Source organism: Papio anubis, chromosome X (assembly GCF_008728515.1).
Source record: "Papio anubis isolate 15944 chromosome X, Panubis1.0, whole genome shotgun sequence".
NCBI classification, from domain to species: Eukaryota; Metazoa; Chordata; class Mammalia; order Primates; family Cercopithecidae; genus Papio; species Papio anubis.
The window spans coordinates 91,303,201-91,327,371 of NC_044996.1; the positions used below are offsets into that span (position 1 = coordinate 91,303,201).

The window sequence follows — 24,171 nt, forward strand, 5'->3', positions numbered from 1 at the left end:
ACCAACACGGAGAAACCCGATCTCTACTAAAAATACAAAGTTAGCTGGGCATGGTGGCGCATGCCTGTAATACCAGCTACTCGGGAGGCTGAGGCAGGAGAATCACCTGAATCCAGGAGGTGGAGATTGCAGTGAGCTAAGATTGTACCATTGCACTCCAGCCTGGGCAACAAGAGTGAAACTCTGCCTCAAAAAAAAAAAAAAGAAAAGAAACTTCTCAGCTAGCCCTCAGTGGCCCCTCATTACCATGCTGAACTCTATGGCTTTCCTTGGCTGAGTTTGGTCTCCAGAATATTTTTGAACCTAGCAGACCCTGTGCTTGGGGATGAGAAAATCCCATCCCTGCCCTTGGGGAGTTCCCAGGGTAGGCCCCCCTCCTCCTTCCTAGAAACCACAGCCCTTCCCACTGCCCCATCCTGTCCCTACCCAGCAAGGTCCTGGATTCATTTTCTCCAGCCCTTTTTTTTTTTTTTTTTTTTTGATACAGGGTATCTCTCTGTTGCTTAGGGTTAAGCACGGTAGTGTGATCAGGTCACTGTAACCTCAAATTCCTGGGCTCAAGTGATCCTCCCATCTCAGCATCCCAAGTAGCTGGGACTCCAGGGTACTCACCACCATGCCTGGCTTTTTTTTTTTTGGTAGAGATAGGGACCTTCTTTGTTGCCCAGGCTGGTCTCAAACTCGTAGCTTCAAGAGATCCTCTTGCCTCTGCCTCCAAAAGTGCTAAGATTACAGGCATGAGCCAGTATGTGCCCAATTCCTGCCTATTTTTCTTGTGGTTGATAATCCACAACATTATCACACCTACACCCACACCTCCACACCTGACAAGATCCTCCACCAGCACTGCCCCTTCCATCAATGGATTTACAATTCCCCAGTGCCCAGTAGAGCAGAGATCACCAAAAAGCCCCCCTCACACACATTTGGTCACACCACCAAATCTTTTTTATTTTTTACTTTTGAGGTGAGGTCTTACTATGTTGCCCAGGCTGGTCTTGAATTCCTGGGCTCGAGCAATCCTCCTGTCTCAGCCTCCCAAGTAGCTGGGACTACAGGTGTGTACCACCACACCCAGCCACCACCAAATCTGGTAATACTTTGTGGAAATGTACCCAGCCACACACCAACTGGGCACATCCCTCAAAGACCCAGAGAGAGAACCACAGAGCTACTTGTGTCTGTGCACCGTGCTTGGCACAACTGCACACACACAACCACCACTGCCACTTGGACATCTCTTGTCACCTACGGAAAGCATACTCTAGGCACCCCAGGAGTGCCACTGCACTGTGCCAGCTCTGCTATGGGGATGGGGGTGGGGTGTGCACCCTTCCTGCCCCACTCTCAAACCCCTGCTCCCCCAGGCATTCATCAGGCCAGAAGGGCAATCTTGACTCTTACCCTCAGGGAGTTCCCAATCTCAAAGACAAAAGACTCTAACTCAGGAAAGGTAAGGAGGGTCAGCCTGTGGGGACTGGGGAAGCTCAGGGGAGGGGAACGGATAGGGTGGCCAAACTACAGGACACTCACTCAGTTAATTTTTTTGTTTTGTTTTGAGACGGAGTTTCGCTCTTGTTACCCAGGCTGGAGTGCAATGGCGCGATCTCGGCTCACTGTAACCTCCGACTCCGGGGTTCAAGCGATTCTCCTGCCTCAGCTTCCCCAATAGCTGGGATTACAGGTGCCTGCCACCACACCCAGTTAATTTTTGTATTTTTGTAGAGATGGGGTTTCACCATGTTGGCCAGGCTGGTCTCGATCTCCTGACCTCAGGTGATCCACCTGCCTCAGCCTCCCAAGGTGCTGTGATTATAGGTATAAGCCACCACACCTGGTCACTCAGTTAAATTTGAATTTCAGATAAACAAGGAATGTTTTAGTATAATATGTCTCATGAATACTTATACTAAAAATTTCTTAAGCTATACTTAAAAAATGACTTGTTGGGGTGGGCGTGGTGGCTCATGCCTGTAATCCCAGCACTTTAGGAGGCCGAGGCGGGTAGATCACGAGGTCAGGAGTTCAAGACCAGCCTGGCCAACATGGCGAAACCCCGTCTCTACTAAAAATACAAAAATTAGCTGGGCGTGGTGGCAGGCGCCTGTAATCCCAGCTACTTGGGAGGCTGAGGCAGGAGAATGGCTTGAACCCGGGAGGCGGAGGCTGCAGTGAGCCGAGATCATGCCACTGCACTCCAGCCTGGGCAACAGAGTGACACCCTGTCTAAAAAAAAAAAAATGACCTATTGTATATCTGAAATTCAAATCTAATTGTATTAAATAGTTTTTGAAGGCTAATTCTGGCAACCCTAGTCAGGGAAAGCTTCCAAATGAATGTGGCAGAGCCAGGCCTTCAAGACAGCACCTGGTAGCCAGAGTTCCCCCCGACTCTTGTCCACTTAAGTCTCAAGCAGGCTAGGGACTCTACCCAATTTTTTCTGCAATGGGCATCTGAATGCTCACGACAGTGCCGTTATTTCAGGGATGGCCTTGAATCTGGTCTTTTTTTTTTTAAGTCACTAATTTAAAAAGCCATGATACTTGACTATTCCCAACAAGGGTGGTGTCATCATGATCACTGACTGGACTGCATGGATTGAACTGCTGCAGCACTTGTATTAGGAACAGCTGGCTTAGGACTTGCACAGACCTCAGTTTAGATTCCAACACTACCTTTTACTAGCTGTGTGGCCCTGGGCAAGTCTCCCCATCTACCTGAGCCTCAGTTTCTTTATCTGGAAAAAAGGACTATAATAGCAGTTCCTTGGTTTGGGGGAGCCTATGGGACAACGAAGGGAAAGAGCACAGTGACCCACCCTGCCACACACACACAGAGCGATATGGGTTAAACTTGAAAACCAACAGAATCACACATCACAAAGCCACAAAACTACACACATAGATACATAAGCCCACGGGCTGTAGGCTGCAACCCAACGTAAAACTGTGGATACACTGAGAAACACAAGCAAACTCAGCCAGAGATAGACAGAGAACCCAGATCCGCTCACCAGGACAGCTCTGCAGATCAGGGCAGGATTCCTATGAGAGGTGGTAGGGCAGTGAAGACGATGGTGCCCTGTCCTCCCCATTCAAATTCAATTCAAAATACAAGCCAGAAAAAAAAATTGTAAAATAAGTGTCAAGAAGTGTAGCTGAGGTTTGAATTTTCCCATGACAACTTATTGTTGTTGAAATAGGAAAATCCTTCCAAAAATTGTTTCTGGTTGCTGCATGCCCCTGCGTGGCAGGTGTCCTGAGCACATGCTTCTGGGTTTACTGGCAGATAAAGTCCAGCATCTAGCTAAGTTTGAGGACAAGGGCTCCTTTTGCCCATTCCCACTGGAACTGGACCCTGCATCTCCCTCAGCCCTTCCTGGGAATTTCAGCTGCCAACTTTCCCCCTCCTCAGCTAAATAGCAACCCCTCTCGCTTCTCTCAGCTACTGTAGCCTTGGCTTACTCTCAAGACAGCTATTAGGGCCCCTGACTGGACCCTGGTCATTAACTCCCTGGTGTCCTGGGGCAAGTGGTTTCAAAGCGCTGGGCCCCAATTTCCCCATTTGGGGCCCAGAGCTATGAAGGATAGCTCTGCAGAGATGCTAAAATGGGGAGAAATGCGTTCTGCTTGTTGTGAACAATCGGCGACGAGATCCTAGGGTAAGCAGAAGCCGGCCCCTAGCACACAGGCCTCCTGACAGCCCAGGCAAACTTCTCCCTACAGCCCTCAAATCTCTTCCTTTCCCGGCTGAGAGGTAGGCTCCAGGGACAGCTGGAATTCCTGGGGGTGGGGTGGGGAAAGGGAACAGAGGGAGTGGAGAACAGCAGAAAGGAAAGTGCCTTTTGGGAAGCCAATTCTGTGGGGCGAAGGGGCATCTCTCTGCTTGACAAAAACAAAAAAACAAAAAAAACAAGAAAAACAGCCATAACTGCCCCACCTCTTCCCAACTGCCCCTTGAATGTGAGCTGCAGGCCAGCTGCCCCACTCCACCTTCAAGGCCAGACTGCACCCAGGCCTTGCCTGACCTAGCAGATGTTGTCTCTGAAAGTTCAAACTCAAAGCTCGGTCAAGTGTGAAATGTGCAGAAGGAGCTGTTTACAGGAACCCTGTAGGTAGCTCAGGGGTTCCTTCTCTGAAGTCCACTGTTCTTCTGAACATAAGGACTCTGCAGAAAAATGGAGGCACTTTCTATAGCGTGAAGACACTTTCAAGAAGTGGGGGCCATTCTGGCAAGTCAGGAGCTTCCTAACTCTTTCGAGTTTCTTAAAGAGCATTCTATCCTTCAAAATCGAGACACTTTCTGTGAAATGGAGGTCTCTTTAATAAACAGAAGGCCCTTCTGTAAAGGGAGGAAGTTTTTCCAAAAACAGGAGCCTTCTTCAAAGTGGAGGGACATTCTGTAAAGTGACAAGAGTTCTCTAAAGGCCCTTTTGTAAAATGGATGGCCTGTTTGTAACCGAAGAATTCTTAAGGATCATGACAAAACAGAAGACTGTGAAATAGGGGAACTCCTTTTTGTAAAGTGGGGCCCCTTCTTTAAAGAGAAGGATGTTTCTGTAAAGTGCGGACCCTAGTATAAACTGAGGAACTTTCTGTAGAGTGGGACAGTCTAAGGCCATAGGGAATGGTGGGGACTGGGTTAAAATGGAAAGCACATGCCTAACCTGAAGTAGAAACAGCAGCTTCTCCCCTCCACGCAGGTGTCACCTTGCAGTAATGCAGCCCTGTATTGTCAGGTCTTCCAATATTTCAAGGGAATTCAGAAATCCAGATTTTTCTTCTTCTTCTTCTTCTTTTCTTTTTTTTTAGACAGAGTCTCACTCTGTTACCCAGGTTGGAGTACAGTGGCGTGATCTCGGCTCAGTGCTACCTCTGTCTCCTGGGTTCAAGCGATTCTCCAGCCTCAGCCTCCCGAGTAGTTGGGATTACAGGTGCACGCCACTACATCTGCCTGATTTTTGTATTTTTAGTAGAGATGGGGTTTCACCACATTGGCTAGGCTGGTCTTGAACTCCTGACCTCGGGTGATTCACCTACCTTGGCCTCCCAAAGTGCTGGGATTACAGGCATGAGCCACTGTGGCCGGCCGGGAAATCCAGGTTTTTCATGTGAAATCCCTTAATTTTAAAAACTGTGGGCAGGCCAAATGAAACTTGTGAGTCAAATTTAACTTGTGGGCCATCACGTTGCACTGTCTGAGTTAGCTGATCCTGAAGGCTCATTCTACCCCTGCTGTTTATGCCTTGCCCTATCTCCCATGCTCTTGCCCTTGAGTAGAAGCCTTGCAGGTCCCATCTCCCACTCCCTGGAAGGGCCCAGTCTCCTCTGTGTCTGAGCAGGCTCAGGGAGCTGGCCCATGCATTACTTGTCAGAAGTTCCCCGAATTGGAATCTGCCTTTTGTTCTGTCTGACCCGGTTTACCTTCTGCCCTGTGCAGGATGCCTAAAGAAGAGAGAGCAGGAGATTGTAAGAACATGCAGAAATCTCTGGAACTCAAGCTGTTCACTTTTTAGTAGAGGATATAAGATATGAGGATTCAACTGCTGAACACCTACTCTGGGCCAGGTGGTGTGTTGATGCTCTCGTATGGCATCCTCCTAATGATCCGGTGAGCTATTACCCATTTTACAGATGAGGAAACTGACGCACAGAGAGGCAAAATAATTTGCCTGAGGACAGCTAAAAGTGGTTGAGCTGGGACCAGATCCCAAGTGTATCTGTGTCCAGAGTCACAGAGCACATCTTCAGTGACTGCTGAGTTGGGAAAGAAATCACATTTGGAGCGGGGAGAAGAGAAGACTTCCTAAAGGAGGTGGTTTTTAGTTGCACCATCCAGGCTGGGGTGTGTTTTTTTAGGTATAGATGGACTGAGAATGGTTCTGCAGACAAGGGAAGAAGAGTGGGCAAAAGTGTGGATACTGGGTGGGGAGGTAGGAGTGAAGCATATATTTGGAGCACGTAATGTCCTGGGTTTGCAAGAAGGCTCCACAGCAGGAAGAAGGATTAGGAAAGGCCAAAAGATAAAAGCAAGCAGACACCCCCTTCCCTACACCACAACCACCACCATACACCTATAGGGGGCATGCAGAGACAGACGCAGGCACGGGAACAGACACAGGTATAGAAACAGACGGACACATCCACAAGATCTAAGGAGACCCACATGCAGAAACATCTAGAAACTCCCATATGCTTAGTGCCAAGGTGACATACAACCAGGCACAGAGGAGCACGTAACATATACAGACCCAGAGACACACATGGATCTATATACAAACACACAGATGGCCATACAGAAACAAGAACATTAAGACACACACACAAAATAGATCCACGGGGACAAAGAAGGCCAGGCACATGCACGCGCGCGCGCGCGCACACACACACACACACACACACACAGAAACCAAGCAGCCACATGAGAGCATAAGCAACCCATCCCTCTTCCAGTTGCTTGATTACTGTGAGGGCCCAGCCACCTCCTCCCTGCTTCTCTAGACTAGAGGCCAGAGAAGGATAGGGGGCGGTAGCTCCACCCCCCCCCCCCCCCCCCCCCCCCGCCCCTCGCCCCGGGAGGAGCTGGGGACTTCAGAGGACAGGAAGGGAAGGGAGTGGAGCTGCAGCTGGGAGCACTGGGAGCAGTAATTACCCGATGCTGGGGCTGCCACGCTGGCTGAGATTCCCCTTCCCGTGAGGCAAAGCCGCTAGGGGGATGGTCCCTCTGACCCTTGCCTCAACCCCAGGGACCCCAACACCCACCCATCTCCCTTCCCATTCACCAGAGGCCTGACCAAATCTGAGAGTTGGAGACACAGACGGATCATGAGGGGAAAAGACAGATGATAAGAGAAAGACACTGGGACAAACACAAGGAGGGAGAGGACAGGAAAACCACAGAGACCCAGAGATGGACATAGAGGGAGATGGACAAAAGGGACAAGTCAGAAGAGAGACAAAAGACAGAAAGGTCCACACAGTGCATGGCAGTCAGCGAGGGATACAGGCCCAGGCAGAGGGGCAGGGACAAAAAGGGCAGGCCAGGGCCATCTGTTGAACGTGGTGACAATGTGCCATGCCAAGGGCTGTGGGATGGATCTGTGGCATTGAATCCTTACAACAACCCTAGAAGGTGGGAATGACAACCCCATTTTCCAGTTGAGAAAACCGAGGCTCAGAGGGGTGAGGTGACTTGCCCAAGGTCACATGACACTTTAGAAAGTGGCAGACCTGGGTGTGGGGGGCTCTCTCTGCTGCCGGCCCCTGCCAGAGACAGGGAGGCCCAAACAGAGATCCCTGAGGGAATTCTCCAGACAGAGAAGCAGTCAGCGAGCCTGGGAGATGCTCCCTAAGAGATGCGGTGAAAGCGACCCCAGCCTTCCCTGCCCCTCCCGCACCCCTACACCTGGAATGCATTAGGTAGGGGGGCCCCCGGCCTAGGGGAGCAGGGAAGGAGCTGGAGGGGAAGCAGGGAAGGCAAAGGCGAAGGCAAAGGCGGTGGTGTGGGCGGTGGCGGCCCAGGCCTAGCAGGCCCCCGGCGGCGGGCCGGAAGGGCTTCTATGCCAGCTGCAGCTCCCAGAGGCCAGCCCTACCAGTCCCGCCTTTCCCGCTTTCCACAGGCGTCTTCCCTCCGCGATTTAACCCTTTCCCTGCAGGGGCCATGGGGAAGCGCCAAGGAGGGCTCTTCCCTCTTAGTCTCAGCTACATAATTGTGCCCCTCACCCACCTGCCCTTACTCTGGGACCCAGATAGGCATGTCTGATGCCAACTGGGTGCTGTCACCTAGATGTCCTGTCTTCAGGCTCCTCAGCCTCAGCACATTGTGAACGACACTCCTACCCCAGCCCTGGTCTGCTTCTCCTCCTGCCTTCCCCATCGCAGGAAGGACAACTCCATCCGCCCAGCTGCCCAAGTCCTAGGCTTCTCCCTCTTCCTCAACCCACATGTCCAGCCAGGCCCCGAGTCCTTTAGATGCACTGTCCTCAGTTGCTCTAGAATCCCTAGCTTCATTCCCCATCCAGCCCCCTAACTGGTTTCCCTCCCATCTTCCGGGCCTCTACGAGGCATTCTCTACACCACTGCCAGCTTTTGGAAAACACAGTCCCCTGCAATCCCTTCAGCCTTGTGAAGGGCTCCCTTTGCCTTCGGGGGTGAAACTCCTGAGCACAGGGACAAGGAAGGCCTAGCTCAGGAACATTTCCCCGCCCCACGCTCCAGCCACAATGGCCGTTTGTCTGTTCCTCGAAAGTGCTCTCTTCCGCCTAGGGCTTTGGCACGTGTTGTTCCCATGACCCGAACTGCTAGTCTGCTTCTCCCTACCTCTGGACTCCTATTTATCCTTCAGGTCTCAACTCAAATTTATCTTCTTTGCCCTGTCCGCCCACTCCCCCCCATCCTCATGTGTTCTTGCAGCATCTGCACTTGGAATTGCTTGTAGTGTGTCTTTCCTGCTAGATATCAGCTCCACCAGGACAGGGATAGTGACTGTCTTGTTGCCTACCTGGCACCTAGCACAGGGCCTAGCACATAGTAGGCACTCAACAGGTACATGTTAAAGAAAGAAATGCCCCCCTTGCTCCCCTCGTTCACTTTCCCTTCCCCTGTCACCTGTTTGCTCACCAAGTATTATTTACTGATACCACAATGACCAGGTCTGGGATATTACAAATAGGGAAACTAAGACCCTGAGAGGGGAAGGGAGGCCTGGAGGAACGGTGAACCAATAGCAGAGCCAGGAGTGCTGAGGCTCCCTCGGCTACTGCCCTGCAGCCTTGTCTCTGGAGCTGTGTGTGCTTTCAGACACTGTTTGGAGGTGTCACACCTTCCAGGTCCAAGGAACTGGGCACCAGAGCCCAGAGAGGCTGGACTCATTGCTCCAAAGATGTTTGCTCTCTCCAGATGAGGGAACTGAACTCTGTGGTGCTAGCCAATGGCAGACTGCATTTCCTGCCCTCATTCCAGACAGGTCCTAGCCCCACCCAGCCAGCGTCTGGCCAGCTCCACATCTGCCTAAGGCATTTAGCTAACTGGCCCCCAGAAGGCCATGGCTTGGGTTTGTCTGGGGCATTGTTAGCTGCCACTCCACTCTCCCTTGAGGAAGCAGGCAGCCTCACCTGGGCCCTCCCCCAGGGACAGAGGGGCCTGAAACGGCCAAGAGTGGACTGCCAACCATCTGTAATTTGGAAGCTTCTATTCTTTTAGTCTTGTCTGGAGAAGTCCTTTTCCCAGCTACCCAGAGTCTTTACATTTTGTTGTGTTTGTTTGGAAGGCCCTAGTGGACTAGGAACCAAATCTGGTTATTTCCCCAGACTCTCCCTTGGAATCTCAAACTACTGCTCTCCAAAACTCGCCAGCAGACCCCACTACCTCCTCCTGTCCCAAGCCCTCTCTTCTCCTTTCCATAAGCAAACCCCCTCATTGCCCTCTCAGGATGCCCATAACAGAGAGAACACTGAGGGAAACCACACAAATTTACTTTACCAATGTTTGATTTGCTTTTCAGAAGTACTCCTCCCTCAATACTTTGCAATAGCCAGCTACCCTGGGTACATGAAATGGGTCTCAGTTTCATGCAAATATGCTTATTTATTATTTTTTGAGACAGAGTCTCACTTTGTCACCCAGTCTGGAGTGCAGTGGCACAATCATACTCCACTGCAGCCTCGAACTCCTGGGCGCAAGTGATCCTTCCACCTCAGCCTCTCGAGTAGCTGTGACTACAGGCATACACCACCATGCCCTGCTAATTTAAAAATATTTTTTGTAGAGATGGGGTCTCACTAGGTAGCTCAGGCTGGTCATGAACTCCTGCCCTCAAGCAATCCTGCCCCATTGGCCTCCGAAAGTGCTGGGATTACAGGTGTGAGGCACCATGCCTGGCCTCAAATACGCTTTTTTTTTTTTTTTTTTTTTTTTTTTTTTTGAGACGGAGTCTTGCTCTGTCGCCAGGCTGGAGTGCAGTGGCAAGATCTCGGCTCACTGCAACCTCCGCCTCCCAGGTTCAAGCAACTCTCCTGCCTCAGTCTCCTGAGTAGCTGGGACTACAGGTGTGCGCCACCACGCCCAGCTAATTTTTGTATTTTTAGTAGAGATGGGGTTTCACCATGTTGCCAGGATGGTCTCAATCTCTTGACCTCATGATCCACCCACCTCGGCCTCCTAAAGTGCTGGGATTACAGGCGTGAGCCACCACGCCTGGCTGATTTCTGTATTTTTAGTAGAGAAAACATTATGCCATGTTGGCCAGGCTGGTTTCAAACTCCTGGCCTCAAGTGATCCACCCGCCTCAGCCTCCCAAAGTGCTAGGATTACTGGCGTGAGTCACCGTGCCTGGTCGATTTTATTTTTTAAGACACAGTCTTGGCCGGGCACAGTGGCTCATGCCTGTAATCCCAGCACTTTGGGAGGCCAAGGTGGGTGGATCATAAGGTCAGGAGTTCAAGACCAGCCTGGCCAACATGGTGAAACCCTGTCTCTACTAAAAATACAAAAATTAGCTGGGCATGGTGGCTTGTGCCTGTAATCACAGCTACTGGGGAGGCTGACGCAGGAGAATTGCTTGAACGGGGACCCGGGAGGTGGAGGTTGCAGTGAGACGAGACTGCCACTGCACTCCAGCCTGAGCGACAGAGCAAGACTCTGTCTCAAAAACAACACAACACAAAACAAAACAAAGAAAACAACAACAACAAAAAACACAGTCTTGCTCTGTCACCCAGGCTGGAGTGCAGTCGTGTGATCTCGGCTCACTGCAACCTCTGCCTCCCGGGGTCAAGTGATTCTCGTGCCTCAGCCTCCTGAGTAGCTGAGATTACAGGTGTGAGCCACCGTGCCCAGCCCTCAAATATGCTTTAAAAACGGCTGGGTCTCAGCTTCATGAAAATATACTTTAAAAACTGCTTTCCCGGCCGGGCGCGGTGGCTCACGCCTGTAATCCCAGCACTTTGGGAGGCCGAGGCGGGCGGATCCCGAGGTCAGGAGATCGAGACCATCCTGGCTAACACGGTGAAACCCCGTCTCTACTAAAAATGCAAAAAATTAGCCGGGCGAGGTGGTGGGCGCCTGTAGTCCCAGCTACTCGGGAGGCTGAGGCAGGAGAATGGCGTGAACCCGGGAGGCGGAGCTTGCAGTGAGCCGAGATCGCGCCACTGCACTCCAGCCTGGGCGACTAAGCGAGACTCTGTCTCAAAAAAAAAAAAAAAAAAAAAACTGCTTTCCCCCGAAAAAAGGCATTTCTATGGCAAAGTTCCAGCAGGTACTGAATAATTCATCTGAGTGTCACCCTGCCAACCTTACTGTCTGTCTTCAAGGATGGGACTGGCTCCCAGATCTATACATGGTATGCGTTGGTGGTGAAAACTCCCAAACATCACTGGCCCAGGCCTCTTTCCTGAGCTTTCCAATCTTACATCCAAACGTCTGCTTGTGAGATGACACAAACAAATGGGAAAACATTCCATGCTCATGGACTGGAAAAATCAATATCGCTCAAATGGCCATACTGCCCAAAGCAATTTACAGATTCAATGCTATTCCTATCAAACTACCAATGACATTCTTCACAGAATTTTAAAAAACTATTTAAAAATTAATATAGAAACAAGTGTCCAAATAGCCAAGGCAATCCGAAATAAAGAGAACAAAGCCAGTTGGGCATGGTGGCTCAAGCTTGTAATCCCAGCACTTTGGGGGGCCGAGGCGGGCGGATTACCTGAGGTCAAGAGTTCGAGACCAGTCTGGCCAACATGGAGAGACCACGTCTCTACTAAAAATACAAAAATTAGCCAGGCATGGTGGTGGGCACCTGTAATCCCAGCTACTCAGGAGGCTGAGGCAGGAGAATCACTTGAGTCCTGGAGGCAGAGGTTGCAGTGAGCTGAGATCATGCCACTGCACTCCAGCCTAGGTGACAGAGTGACACTCCATCTAAAAACAAAAACAAAACAAAAAACCCACGGTGGCTCACACCTGTAATCCCCAGCACTTTGCGAGGCCGAGGCAGGCAGATCACGAGGTCAGGAGTTCAAGACCAGCCTGGCCAACGTGGCGAAATCCTGTCTCTACTAAAAATACAAAAATTAGCTGGGCGTGGTGGTGTGTGCCTGTAATCCCAGCTACTTGGGAGGCTGAGGCAGGAGAATTGCTTGAACTGGGACCAGGGAGGAGGAGGTTGCAGTGAGCTGAGATCATGCCACTGCACTTCAGCCTGGGTTATGGAGTGAGACTCAGCCTCAAAAAGAAAAAAAAAAAAAAAAAAAAGGGCCAGGCGCGGTGGCTCACGCCTGTAATCCCAGCACTTTGGGAGGCCAAGGCAGGTGGATCACGAGGTCAGGAGATTGAGACCACCCTGGCTAACACGGTGAAACCCCATCTCTACTAAAAATACAAAAAATTAGCTGGGCGTGGTGGTGGGCACCTGTAGTCCCAGCTACTCCGGAGGCTGAGGCAGGAGAATGGCGTGAACCCGGGAGGCGGAGCTTGTAGTGAGCTGAGATTGCACCACTGCACTCCTGCCTGGGTGACAGAGCGAGACTCTGTCTCAACAGCAACAACAAAACAACAACAACAACAACAAAAAACAAAACCAGAGGCATCACACTACCGACTTTATATTTACAGGGCTACAGTAACCAAAACAGCATGGTACTGGACAAAAACAGATACACAGACCAACAGAACAGAATAGAGAGCCCAGAAATAAGGCCACACACCTACAACCATCTAACCTTTGACAGAATTGACAAAAGCAGCAATGGGGAAAGGACTCCCTGGTCAATAAATGGTGCTGGGATAACTGGCTAGCCACATGCAGAAGACTGAAACTAGACCTCTTCCTTACACCATATACTAAAATCAACTCAAGATGGATTAAAGACTTAAATGTAAAACCTAAAACTATAAAAACCCTGGAAGACAACCTAGGAAATACCATTTTGGATATAGGACCTGGCAAATATTTCATAATGAAGGCACTAAAAGCAATTGCAACAAAAACAAAAATTGACAAATGGGACCTGATTAAATGAAAGAGCTTCTGCACAGCAAAAGAAGCTATCAACAGAGTAAACAACCTACAGAAATGGGAGAAAATATTTGCAAACTATGCATCTGACAAAGGTCCAATATCCAGAATCTGTAAGGAACTTAAATCAACAAGCAATAAACAAACAACCCCATTAAAAAGTGGGCAAAGGACATGAACAGATACATTTCAAAAGAACACATACATGTGGCCAATAAGCATATGAAAAAAATGTTCAACATCGGCCGGGCGTGGTGGCTCACACCTATAATCCTAGCACTTTGGGAGGCCGAGGCAGTTGGATCACCTGAGGTCAGGAGTTCTGGACCAGCCTAGCCAACATGGCGAAACCCCGTCTCTACTAAAAATACAAAAATTAGCTGGGTGTGGTGCCAAGCACCTGTAATCTTGCTACTTGGGAGGCTGAGGTGGGAGAATTGCTTCAACCTGGGAGGCGGAGGTTGAAGTGAGCTGAGACAGAGCCACTGCACTCCAGCCTGGGTGACAGAGAAAAAAAAAGAAAAGAAAAAATGCTCAACATCACTAATCATTAGAGAAATGCAAATCAAAACTGCAATGAGATACCATTTCACACCAGTCGGAATGGCTATTACTAAAAAGTCAAAAAATAACACGCCAGGTTGCAGAGAAAAGGAAATGCTTATACACTGCTGGTGGGAATGTAAATTAGTTCAGTCATTATGGAAAGCAGTTTGGTGATTTCTCAAATAACTCAAGCAGAATTACCATTCAACTCAGTAATCTCACTATTGGGTATATACTCAAAGGAGTATAAATCGTTCTACCATAAAGACACATGCATATGTATGTTCATCACAGTGCTATTCACAATAGCAAAGACATGGAATTAACCCAAATGCCCATCAATAGTGGACTGGATAAAGAAAATGTGTTATGTATACACCATGGAATACTATGCAGCCATAAAAAAGAATGAGATCATGTCCTTTGTAGGAACACAGATGGAGCTAGAGGCCATTATCCTTAGCAAACTAAGGCAGGAACAGAAAACCAAATACCGCATGTTCTCACTTATAAATGGGAGCTAAACATTGAGTACATATGGACACAAAGAAACAAAAAGCAGACACTGGGGCCTATTTGAGGGTGGAGGGAGGGAGGAGGGTAAGGACTGAAAAACTACCTATCAGGTACTATGCTTATTACCTGGGTGGTGAAATAATCTGTATACCAAATCCCCCTGACATGCAGTTTACCCATATAACAAACTTGCACATGTACCCCTGAACCTAAAATAAAAGTTTTAAAAAAGATTATGGTAAATCCATACAATGGCATATTATTACGCAGTCATTAAAATGTTCAAAAAAAGTTCATGAAGAGTTTTTAATGATGTTGGAAAAATACATTAAATGAAAAAGCATGATATAAAATTGAACATATAATATGATTTCAATTATGTAAAATACACACCAATATGTAGAAAAAGATCTAGCAGAAAACAGCCCACAATATTAAAAGTGATCATCCTGGGTAGTAAAAAACAAAAATGAACCAAACCCACAAATGCCTGCTGGCCATCTTCACCTGCATGTACCCGCAGGCGTTTCGAATTCAACTTGTCTCAAACACAATTTACTATCTTCCCTCAAACCTCCTCCCTCTCTTGTATATAGATGGCCCCACCAACATCCACCAGGTCACTGCAGTTGGTTTCAGAAAACAACATGGAGCAATCTGGACTTTGCCTTCTGTCTCAGCCTCTACATCCAAGCTACTACCAAGGCCTGTCCATGCTAGCATCTAAATATCTCTCAGATCTTACCCTCCTTACCTGCCATCGCTCTAACCCAAGCTACTATCACCTCTCTCCGGGAAGACTGCAACACTCACCTGCCTGTCTCCCTGCTTCCACTCTTGCACCCCTTCCATCCATTCTCCCTATGCAGCTAGGGAGAGCTTCCAAACACCCCCATCTGAGCACATCATTCCCGTTAATAAACCCTTCGATGGTTTCTCTTCGTCCTCAGAAGAAAGTTCCTTCTCAGCCTTGTCACTCCACTCCTCCCAATACTAGCCCTATTCCCCAGTGCCCCATGTCTCGCTGCCTTTGCTCCCACTGAACCTCTTACCTGAATTGTCCTCCATGTTCTTCTCTAGCTCTACAACCCTTTTTTGACACCCCTCTAGAGCCCTTTCTTAGGGCCAGACCCTGCACTGGGCACTGATGATGCCAGGGTTTCCTCTGCCTAGAGTCCCAGAATGGCAACTGCCTTCCAATTTGAACTGCCAAATGGCAGCCATTCACGAGAGCTGAGAATAAGGGGTAAACTGAGGCAGCCAGTGTTTGTGTGTACGAGGGCGAGAGGTTGACTCTCCCTTTGTGTTTAATCTTGTGCCTCCATTTGGGGTTAGGAGTGAGTTAACAGAAGCCCACATGGGTCCCTGGGGAAAGGGCCTTAGAGGGGTAGGCCGATGTATCCTCCTGGCCCTAATGATGCTGACTCACTGTAGGACCATGGCTAAAAAAAATCACTACCTCTCTGAGCCTCCACTGCCCCATCTGGAAAACGGACTTAACTAGTGGTTCCCACTCCAAGCTGTGCATCACAATCACCTAAGGAGCTTTTGAAAATAGATTCCTTGGTTGTCAACCCCAAGATTCTGGAGCGCTGAGGTGGAGTGTGGAATCACATTTCTTTTTAAGGTCAACAAGAGATTCTGATGCTCACTCAGTTCGGGAAACCCAAAATGAGACAGTATCTAGGGTCTTTTCTAACTCCAATTTTTACTCTTGGAGACTCTGAAGATGCCTCAGGATCCAAATGAGAGTCAGCCCCTCCTCTTGCCCCCCTCAACTGGCTCAGTTTCCCCCATTACCCACAAAACGGCTCTAACATCAGGTACAACTCCTTTGACTTAGCTAGGGTCAGACACCAATATCCCCACAATCCCCGCATCTGGAAGGACATTCTAGGCCTCAACCCTGAGGAATAGAGCCGCCATCTCTGCAAACCCCTGCAAGCAAACCACTTTCTGACTCTCTCAAACCCCTCTCTGGCATTTCACTGGGTTTTCCCAGTGACCCTTCGGTTTAATCAACCTGGAAAATCGGCATAATAACAACTGTCCCTTTCCCCACCAAGAAGCAGACAGGATCACTAAAAGAGAAAGCACTTTGAAGCAATTCAAGGCTGTTCACATGGATAAGATACAATTATTATTTTTAAAAGCCTCCCCCCACCCCCAGGATGAGCCACTGAGCCCTGAAGATGGTGATTCAATAAAGGTCTCAGCAGTGTTAGGGAGGAAGTCAGCAGGCACATGGAAATCTTAACATGTGGACCAGAATGTTTCAACCCTTTAATTGAAGTTCAGGAAACTCTCTCTCTCTCTGGTACACACACACCCTACAACCACTAACCCTGCCCTCTTAGGGCCAATTATAGGCGAGTCCTGTGGAGAGAGAAGTCAAGTCACTTGTGCCTACCCCTGGGCCAGCTGGGCAGTGGGGGAGGCGGGCCTCTCACAACCCATGCTGCAGTGAATCACATGGCCCGGCGCCCACCTAGTCAGGGCCTGAGTAATTCCTCCGCCTCTTCTTCAGAAGGTTTTTCTCTTATTTTTTAACTCAATTTTATTTTTTTTAAACTCCTGGTTGCTGAGGATTTATACCATGCTGCAGGCTTTACAACCATTAACTCATAGACTCCTCATTGCATTCTCTAGATGAAGAAACTGAGGTTCAGAGAAGGGAAGTCACTCATTCAGGGTCACAAAGTGAATTAGTTAGAATAGGAGGCCAGGTCCTTCCCTGACACTTGCCTTATTCGCAATCCCCATCTTGAATTAAAAAAAAAAAAAAAAAAAAGACACCCACTATGCAATTACAGAGGCAGGGACTTTGTTGGGGAAAAGGATCCTGGGAACTCTGTGTTGCCTTTTTGGGGAGGAGGAGAGTGGTTTAGGAAGGGTATTATGATTTGTAATTTGAATGAATTGGTGGATTGGGAAGGCATACTCAGAATCATCACCATGTATTGATTACAGAGGCCAGAGACTAGGGGTCCAGACATTGCCCAGCTACTGACTTTCAGATCAAGAGTATCCAGAGGGCAGGAATTTGGTGTCCTTTTTTTTTTTTTTTTTTTTTTTTTTTGAGACGGAGTCTTGCTCTGTCTCCCAGGCTGGAGTGCAGTGGCATGATTTTGGCTCACTGCAAGCTCCGCCTCCCGGGTTCACACCATTCTCCTGCCTCAGTCTCCCGAGTAGCTGGGACTACAGGCGTCCACCACCACTCCCGGCTAATTTTTTTGTATTTTAGTAGAGAGGGGTTTCACCGTGTTAGCCAGGATGATCTTGAACTCCTGACCTCGTGATCCACCCGCCTTGGCCTTCCAAAGTGCTGGGATTACAGGCGTGAGCCACCGCGCCCGGCCTGGTGTCCTTCTTTTAGGCAGTAGTTACTGCGGGGCCTACTATGTGCTTCTTTAGTATCTGTTTAGGCATTTATTTAATGAGGATTTATTGAGCAACTACCGTGTGTTAGGCACTGTGCTAGTTGCTGGGGATACAACAGTGAGCAAAACAGATATAGTCGCCTTGCCCCCATGGAGCTCACATTCTAGTGAAGGAAGACAGGCAATAAACGAGTACACACATACAATAAGATAATTTCAGACTGTACTAAGCGCAAGGATGGAAGCACACTCACAGTCTCTGATGGAGGCTCACAAGTGGCCCCACCTAAAGTGGTCAGGGATGGTCTCTTGGAAGAGGTGACATTTGACCTGAGACATGCAAGACGAGGAGCAAGCCAGGTAGAGAGGGCTGGGGGAAGAGCTTCCAGCCAGAAGGAAAAGCCAATGCAAAGTCCTGGGGTGGGAGTGCTTGTGGCCTGTTTTGGCATCTGAAAAAAGGCACTGACTTTACACAGTGTCAAGGGGAGTTTGGAAAGCCAGCAGAAGTAACATGCAGGCCAGGGCGTTAAGGGCCTGTTGCCAGTTGGTTATCTTCAGCCCACACGGAAGGAGCCCCCTGAAATCTCCCATAGGTTCCATGCCTAGCCCAAGGTCATGACGGCAGCAAAAGGTACATCCTGCCCATGCTTTATACTTCACTACTGCTACCTGGTGCAAGGCCATGGTCCCAGAGATCTGTGGAACCTGAGGTGTGAACCCGGGAGCCCCCAAAGGCTTAATAACTCCTTCAGTCCCAGTGGAAGGCAGGGCAGATGTGCTGTGCTCTTCTTCTGTGGCTCCTGGGCTCAGGCCCATATGAGAATGTCCCCGGCCGGGCGCGGTGGCTCAAGCCTGTAATCCCAGCACTTTGGGAGGCCGAGACGGGCGGATCACGAGGTCAGGAGATCAAGACCATCCTGGCTAACACGGTGAAACCCCGTCTCTACTAAAAATACAAAAAACTAGCCGGGCGAGGTGGCGGGCGCCTGTAGTCCCAGCTACTCGGGAGGCTGAGGCAGGAGAATGGCGTAAACCCAGGAGGTGGAGCTTGCAGTGAGCTGAGATCTGGCCACTGCACTCCAGCCTGGGCGACAGAGCGAGACTTCGTCTCAAAAAAAAAAGAGAGAATGTCCCCATATGGGGGAGGTCCTGCTGGGCTCCTCAGACACTTAGGCCTGTGTAGCACAAAGGCAGTGGTCTGTGGCCTCAGCCTGACCTAGAGCTGCTCCACCTTTTCAAACCCAAGAAACCATCCTGATTTCACATCACAACCAACCTCGTGGCCCTGCAGCTCTCCAGCTCCTGCTACAACTGGCTTCTGCCTCTGTTGGCTTTTCTGCTGTCTCCCTACCTATCAGCCCCTCCAACCTTCTCCTCTAGCCTGACTCCCAAGGCCCACCTCTTCCACCTTTCTCTCTCATCAGCACCGTCTACTCCTTCCTTCCCTTGCTCTCCCGCCACACACACCTGGCAAAATCCCAACCTTGGATCAATCCACTATCCTTCTTTTTTTTTTTCTGCTCATACTCCAGGGCTGCTGAATAGTACAGGAGAAAATCACATAAGCAGAAGGCTTGGCATTACTTTCATGGTCTCCAGCCTCAGTGTGGGGAAGCAGAAAGACCACAGACTTTGGACACAAATAGATCTGGTTCAAATCCTGGCTCCCTACTAGCTGTGTGACCTTGGGCAAGTAGCTTAACTTCTCTGAGCTTCAGTTTCCTTCCCTACAAAATGGGACTAATAGTATCTACTTCATGAGGGTTCCTGCAGCTGAAATGAAAATCTACGTAAAGCACCCAGTCCAGTGCCTGGTACAATGTAGGCGGTTGGCAAATGGAAGACTCCTTTTTTTTCTTCTGTTCTCCAAACTAAACCCTGGTTTCCCCAACCAAATATCCGTTGCTGCCTTGCAATCCTCCCTCTTTTTCTCGCGAGTGCTCCCTCTCCCATTAGCCTCAGCAGACAGACAAGAAGGGGGTTGGAGTGGTTGAGGGGCACAAGGGACAGAGAGAGGAGATGGGGACAGAGGTTGAAAGGACTGGACACAAGGCCAAGGGGCGTGGGGAGGGGAAGAGGGTTGAGGGGACCCAAAGGGCCGAGGTAAGGGAGCCTGTCCCGAGGTGGGGCTTAGAGGACTCGAGAACAAGAACCCGCTTCCAGTACCAGGCCCGTGGCCCGGGCTCCCATGCTCTCTCGGTCACTCACTCACCAGGCCGAGGCTGCGAGCCCTCCAGGTGGTAAGAGAAGCGTAGGGCCCGGTGGTGCTGTGGACTGGGACCGCAGGGCAAGACCCGGTGGCCTGGAGCAGCACCCAGGCTGGTGTCCGAGGGTCCGACAAACTGGGGATCCAGTGGGCCGCCAAGAGCCGAACCTGAGCCCCTGAGCACCAGCAGTCCGGGTTCTGAGGCTCCAGGGTCCGAGTCGGCACAGGCCGGCGGAGCGGCGCCCGGCGGGTTCGCGGCCGGGTGTTCGGGCTCCGAAGGCCCGGCGCCCCCCGGGGCCTGGGGGCCATGCATGGTCCGGGCCTGGGCGCGGGGCCCGAGCTCCCCGCTTGGCTCCAGCTCCTGGGGCGGAGGCGCGGGCGGAGGAGGCCCGGCGCCCGGCGGAGCAGCGGCCTCAGGATCGGGGGGCGGGGCTGCGGGCTCAGCCCCACTGCGGAGACTCAAGCCCCCAGCCCGGGCCCGGGCCAGCAGCCGTGGCAGCGGTGGCAGTAGCAGCAGCAGCCGCGGCCACCGCCGCTGCCGTGCCAGGCATCGCCGGCCCCGGCCCCGGCCCCGTGCGGGGAGTGGGCTCGACGGGGCCGGGGGCCCGCTGGGGAGCGCTGTCTATGCGGCTGCGGTTGGGCGAGGGTTGAAGGGCTACGCTCGGCGGGGACTCTCTCGTAGACTGCGAGCCACTTCCGTGGCCCCGGGGCGAGAAGTCGGTCGGATCCAAGTGCGGGGTCTCTTCTTTCTCCCCGAATGGGAATAGATCTGGGCTCTCCTGGCTGGTTGGAAAGCGTTCTTCCTCCCGCCGCAGCCGAGGCCGGGGGCGGAGGAGAGGGGAGGGGAGAAGAGAGGAGGGAAGAGAACGGCGGTGGCCGGGGGCGCGCGTGTGCGCCGCGCTTAGGCTGCGGGGCTCGCCTTCAGCCAGTCGTCCCAGACGATGCTCCAGCCCCTGGGGCAGGAGAACGGCCTGGGCCGGGCTCCAGTGTCCTCCCCAGCCTCGGCCTGGGGCTCGGCGGCGGCGGGCGGGAAGGAGCCCTGGGAAAGGGGGTGGGGAGGCGGGAGCCTCGCAGAGGCAGCCGCAGCCACAGCGGCGCTGGGACCCAGTTACCGGGGCCCCGCCCCCTCGCCCGGGATTTGCGCCTGACCACGCCCCCTCGCTCGGGGCCGCCTCACTTCTCGCTGCTACCGCTCTCAAGGCCCTCCTGCCCCTTAAAAAATTCCCCCTCAGCCTGCTTTCCCCACAGGCAAGTCTCCGGGCTCAACCCCCCTTCCCCCATATCTGCCCTTCCATCCCATCTCAGGTCTTCTCCCCTCTGCTTGCCTTTCACTCTCTTTTCCAAAAGCCTTTCCGCATGTTCCCGAGTGTTCCTAGGGCTGAGCTCATAGAGGACCTGTCTCTGATTCTCCTTCACTCTGCTCAAACCAGATATCATGGTCCCTTACTTAGTCACTTTCTTAAATACCCTCAGTTCCCTGATTTGTCGCATCCGTCTGGCAACATCCCAATCTTGAATCAGTCCAACTGTCCGCCTTTTCCATGCCTGCGCCCAGGCAGCTAAACATTGCTGGAGAAAACTATTCAACTTCACAGATTTGTGCCACTATAAACCCATGGTTCCCAGCTTCTACCAGGCCCTCAGTTTTGACCCACAACCCTACTAGTCAGCTCTCCCTCCCGTTCTCCACAGTGGCCATTTCAGACCTCCTTTCCCCTCAAACCCCCAACTTCTCCATCTGCTCTGTAACCCTCAGCAAATAACCTGACCTACTGCAGAGAGTAAACAGAAGCCACCGTAGAGGAAGCTCTTGACTTTTTGCTACGAAGCCTAGGAATTTGTCCTTGCTCCTTCCCAACAGCATCTAAACATACTCATGCCTGTTCCATCTAAAAACAAATAAACAATTACCAAGAATTCTCCCTCTCCAACCACCTCCTTCTCTTCTCTTCCACAAACTTCTCAAAAGAGTTGCCTACACCCAACTGTCTTCATTTTCCCACCTCCTACTTATCTTTCGGCTCACTACAATCTCCGCCTCCTGGGTTCAAGCGATTCTCCTGCCTCAGCCTCCGGAGTCGCTGGGATTACAGGCGTCCGCCACTACGCCCAGCTGATTTTTTGTATTTTTAGTAGAGACGAGGTTTCACCATATTGGCCAGGCTTGTCTCGAACTCCTAACTTTGTGATTCGCCCGCCCTATTACAGGCGTGAGCCACCGCGCCCAGCCCCCATAGAATCTTTTCAGAGGTTATCCTACTTGGTTTCTTGATAGCATTTGGCACTGTTGACCACTCCCTCCTCCTTAAACCACTTCCATGACACTGCACTTTCCTTGTTTTTCTTCTGCTTCCTTAGTAATTCTTTTTTTACTTTCCAGGCTTCTCTTTGTCCAACGCTTTATGCTGGTGCTCTTTAGGGCTTTGGTCTGAGCTCTCTCATCCTCTCTCTATATATGCTTTTTTTTTTTCTTTTTTTCTTTCTGAGACAGAGTCTTGCTCTGTCGCCCAGGCTGGAGTGCAGTGGTGCGATCTAGGCTCACTGCAACTTCCGCCTCTTGGGTTCAAGCTATTCCTCCTGCCTCAGCCTCCCAAGTAGCTGGCATTACAGGCACGCACCACCACGCCCGAATAACTTTTGTATTTTTAGTAGAGACGGGGTTTCGCCATGTTGGCCAGGCAGGTCTTCAACTACTGACCTCAAGTGATCCACTTGAGCAAACAGCAGCCTCGGATTAGAGGCCGCTCTTTTTCTATATCTCATTTGCTCCCATGGCTTCAATGATCATATCTTTGCTGATGACTCCCAAATTGATACCTCAAAACCAGATGTTTCTCCTGACCCATGCATTCAACTGGTTATTAGGCAGCTCTACCTGAATATCCCAGAGACACCTAAAACCTCAGCTTCTTCCCAACTCAAGGCATCCTCCTTCCAACCTGTTTGTCCTTCTTTGTGTCTTACCTTAGTGAATGACACCAGTCAGAGCAGAAACCTGGGTTACACCCTTAATTCTTTTCTCTCCTCCATCCCCCATTCAGTCACCAAGTCCCATCATTTTGACCTCCTACCAAATCTATTTATGTAATCTCTACATTTCTGTTGCCACTACCCTGATTTAGACCAGAACCATTTCTAACTTGCAATACTGTCACAGCCTCCCTATTTCAGTCTTGTTCTCTGGATTCTATTTTCTACACTATAGGCAGTGTATATCTTTTGAAAACATAAATAAGGCCAGGTGCAGTGGCTCACGCCTGTAATCCCAGCACTTTGGGAGGCCGAGGTGGGCAGATCACTTTAGGTCAGGAGTTCGAGATCAGCCTGGCCAAGATGGTGAAACCCTACCTCTACTAAAAATACAAAAATTAGCCACGCGTGGGGGCGGATGCCTGTAATCCCAGCTACTCAGGAGGCTGAGGCAGAGAATTGCTTGAACCCTGGAGGCCGTGGTTGTTGTGAGCGAAGATGGTGCCGCTGCACTCCAGCCTGGGCGACAGAGCAAGACGTGTCTCAAAAAAAAATAATAATAATAAATATAAATTAATTAAATAAATGTTAAATCAAATTATATCACTCCCATGTTTAGGACCCTTCAGTGAGGGTCTCTACTGGCTCAAAAGGAAACCCACCTTCCTTAACAGGAAAGGTTACGCTGGACCCTTCATGATCTGTGCCCCTGACAGCCTTTCCATGCTGAAATTCTTAAACTATTCCTTAGTCTCTCAAGCCTCCAAGTTTTTGCATATGCTGTTCTCCCTGAGTGAAACTTTCTCCACATCTCCCCAATTCCACTTCATTTGTTCTTCAGATCTCAGGTCATTCAACGAATATCTTTTGAACACAAACTATGGGCCAGGCACCATGTGATGCACTAGCTATGCAGCAGTGAATAAGACAGACATGAACAAGATAATGGTGAAAAAACTGTCCTCAGAGTTCACTGGCTGGTACTGGAGAGGATGTGAAATAAACACATAATTACAACACATAAACACACATAATTACGAATTGTGATAAGGTTATAAAGGGACAGAACAGGGTGATAGGAAAGAGAATAAAGGGTAAGTGTGTGGAGGGGGAGTGATTTAGCCTGAGGGGTCAGGCAAGGGCCGCTATTTAAGCTGACCCCTGAAGGAGTGGGAGTTGGCAGATGAGGAATAGAGACAAAAGTGCTCCAGGCAAAAGATACAGCAAGTGGGAAGGCCCTGGGGGGAAGATAAATGGCCTATTTAGGAGCTACAGAAGGCTAATATAGCTAAAGCACAGTGTTTGGAAGGCAAGAGAGGTGGGATATGAGATCCAAAAGGTAGGCAGGAGCTAGATTATGCAGGGCTTTTCAGGCCACGTTAAGAATAATGGGTTTTATTCTACAAGCAATGAAAAGGTATTGAAGCAGTGCTTTCAAATGTGGGTCAAACTGGAGAAGGTACTGAAATCTATTTAAGAATAGAAAATATAAGAATGGGCTGGGCGTGGTGGCTCACGCCTGTAATCCCAGCA

General features: G+C 50.3%; 1 protein-coding gene across 1 annotated transcript in view; it reads right to left on the reverse strand.

The window, feature by feature from the left end:
* The window catches only part of FGD1 (FYVE, RhoGEF and PH domain containing 1), a 48,954-nt gene extending 28,176 nt beyond the window's left edge, over positions 1-20,778 (reverse strand). Inside the window, exon 1 of the mRNA XM_003917763.5 lies at positions 19,675-20,778. Coding sequence (XP_003917812.2) covers positions 19,675-19,981 — 307 coding nt within the window. The 5' untranslated portion in view covers positions 19,982-20,778. The remainder of the gene's footprint in view (positions 1-19,674) is intronic.
* Positions 20,779-24,171: the final 3,393 nt, after the last annotated feature.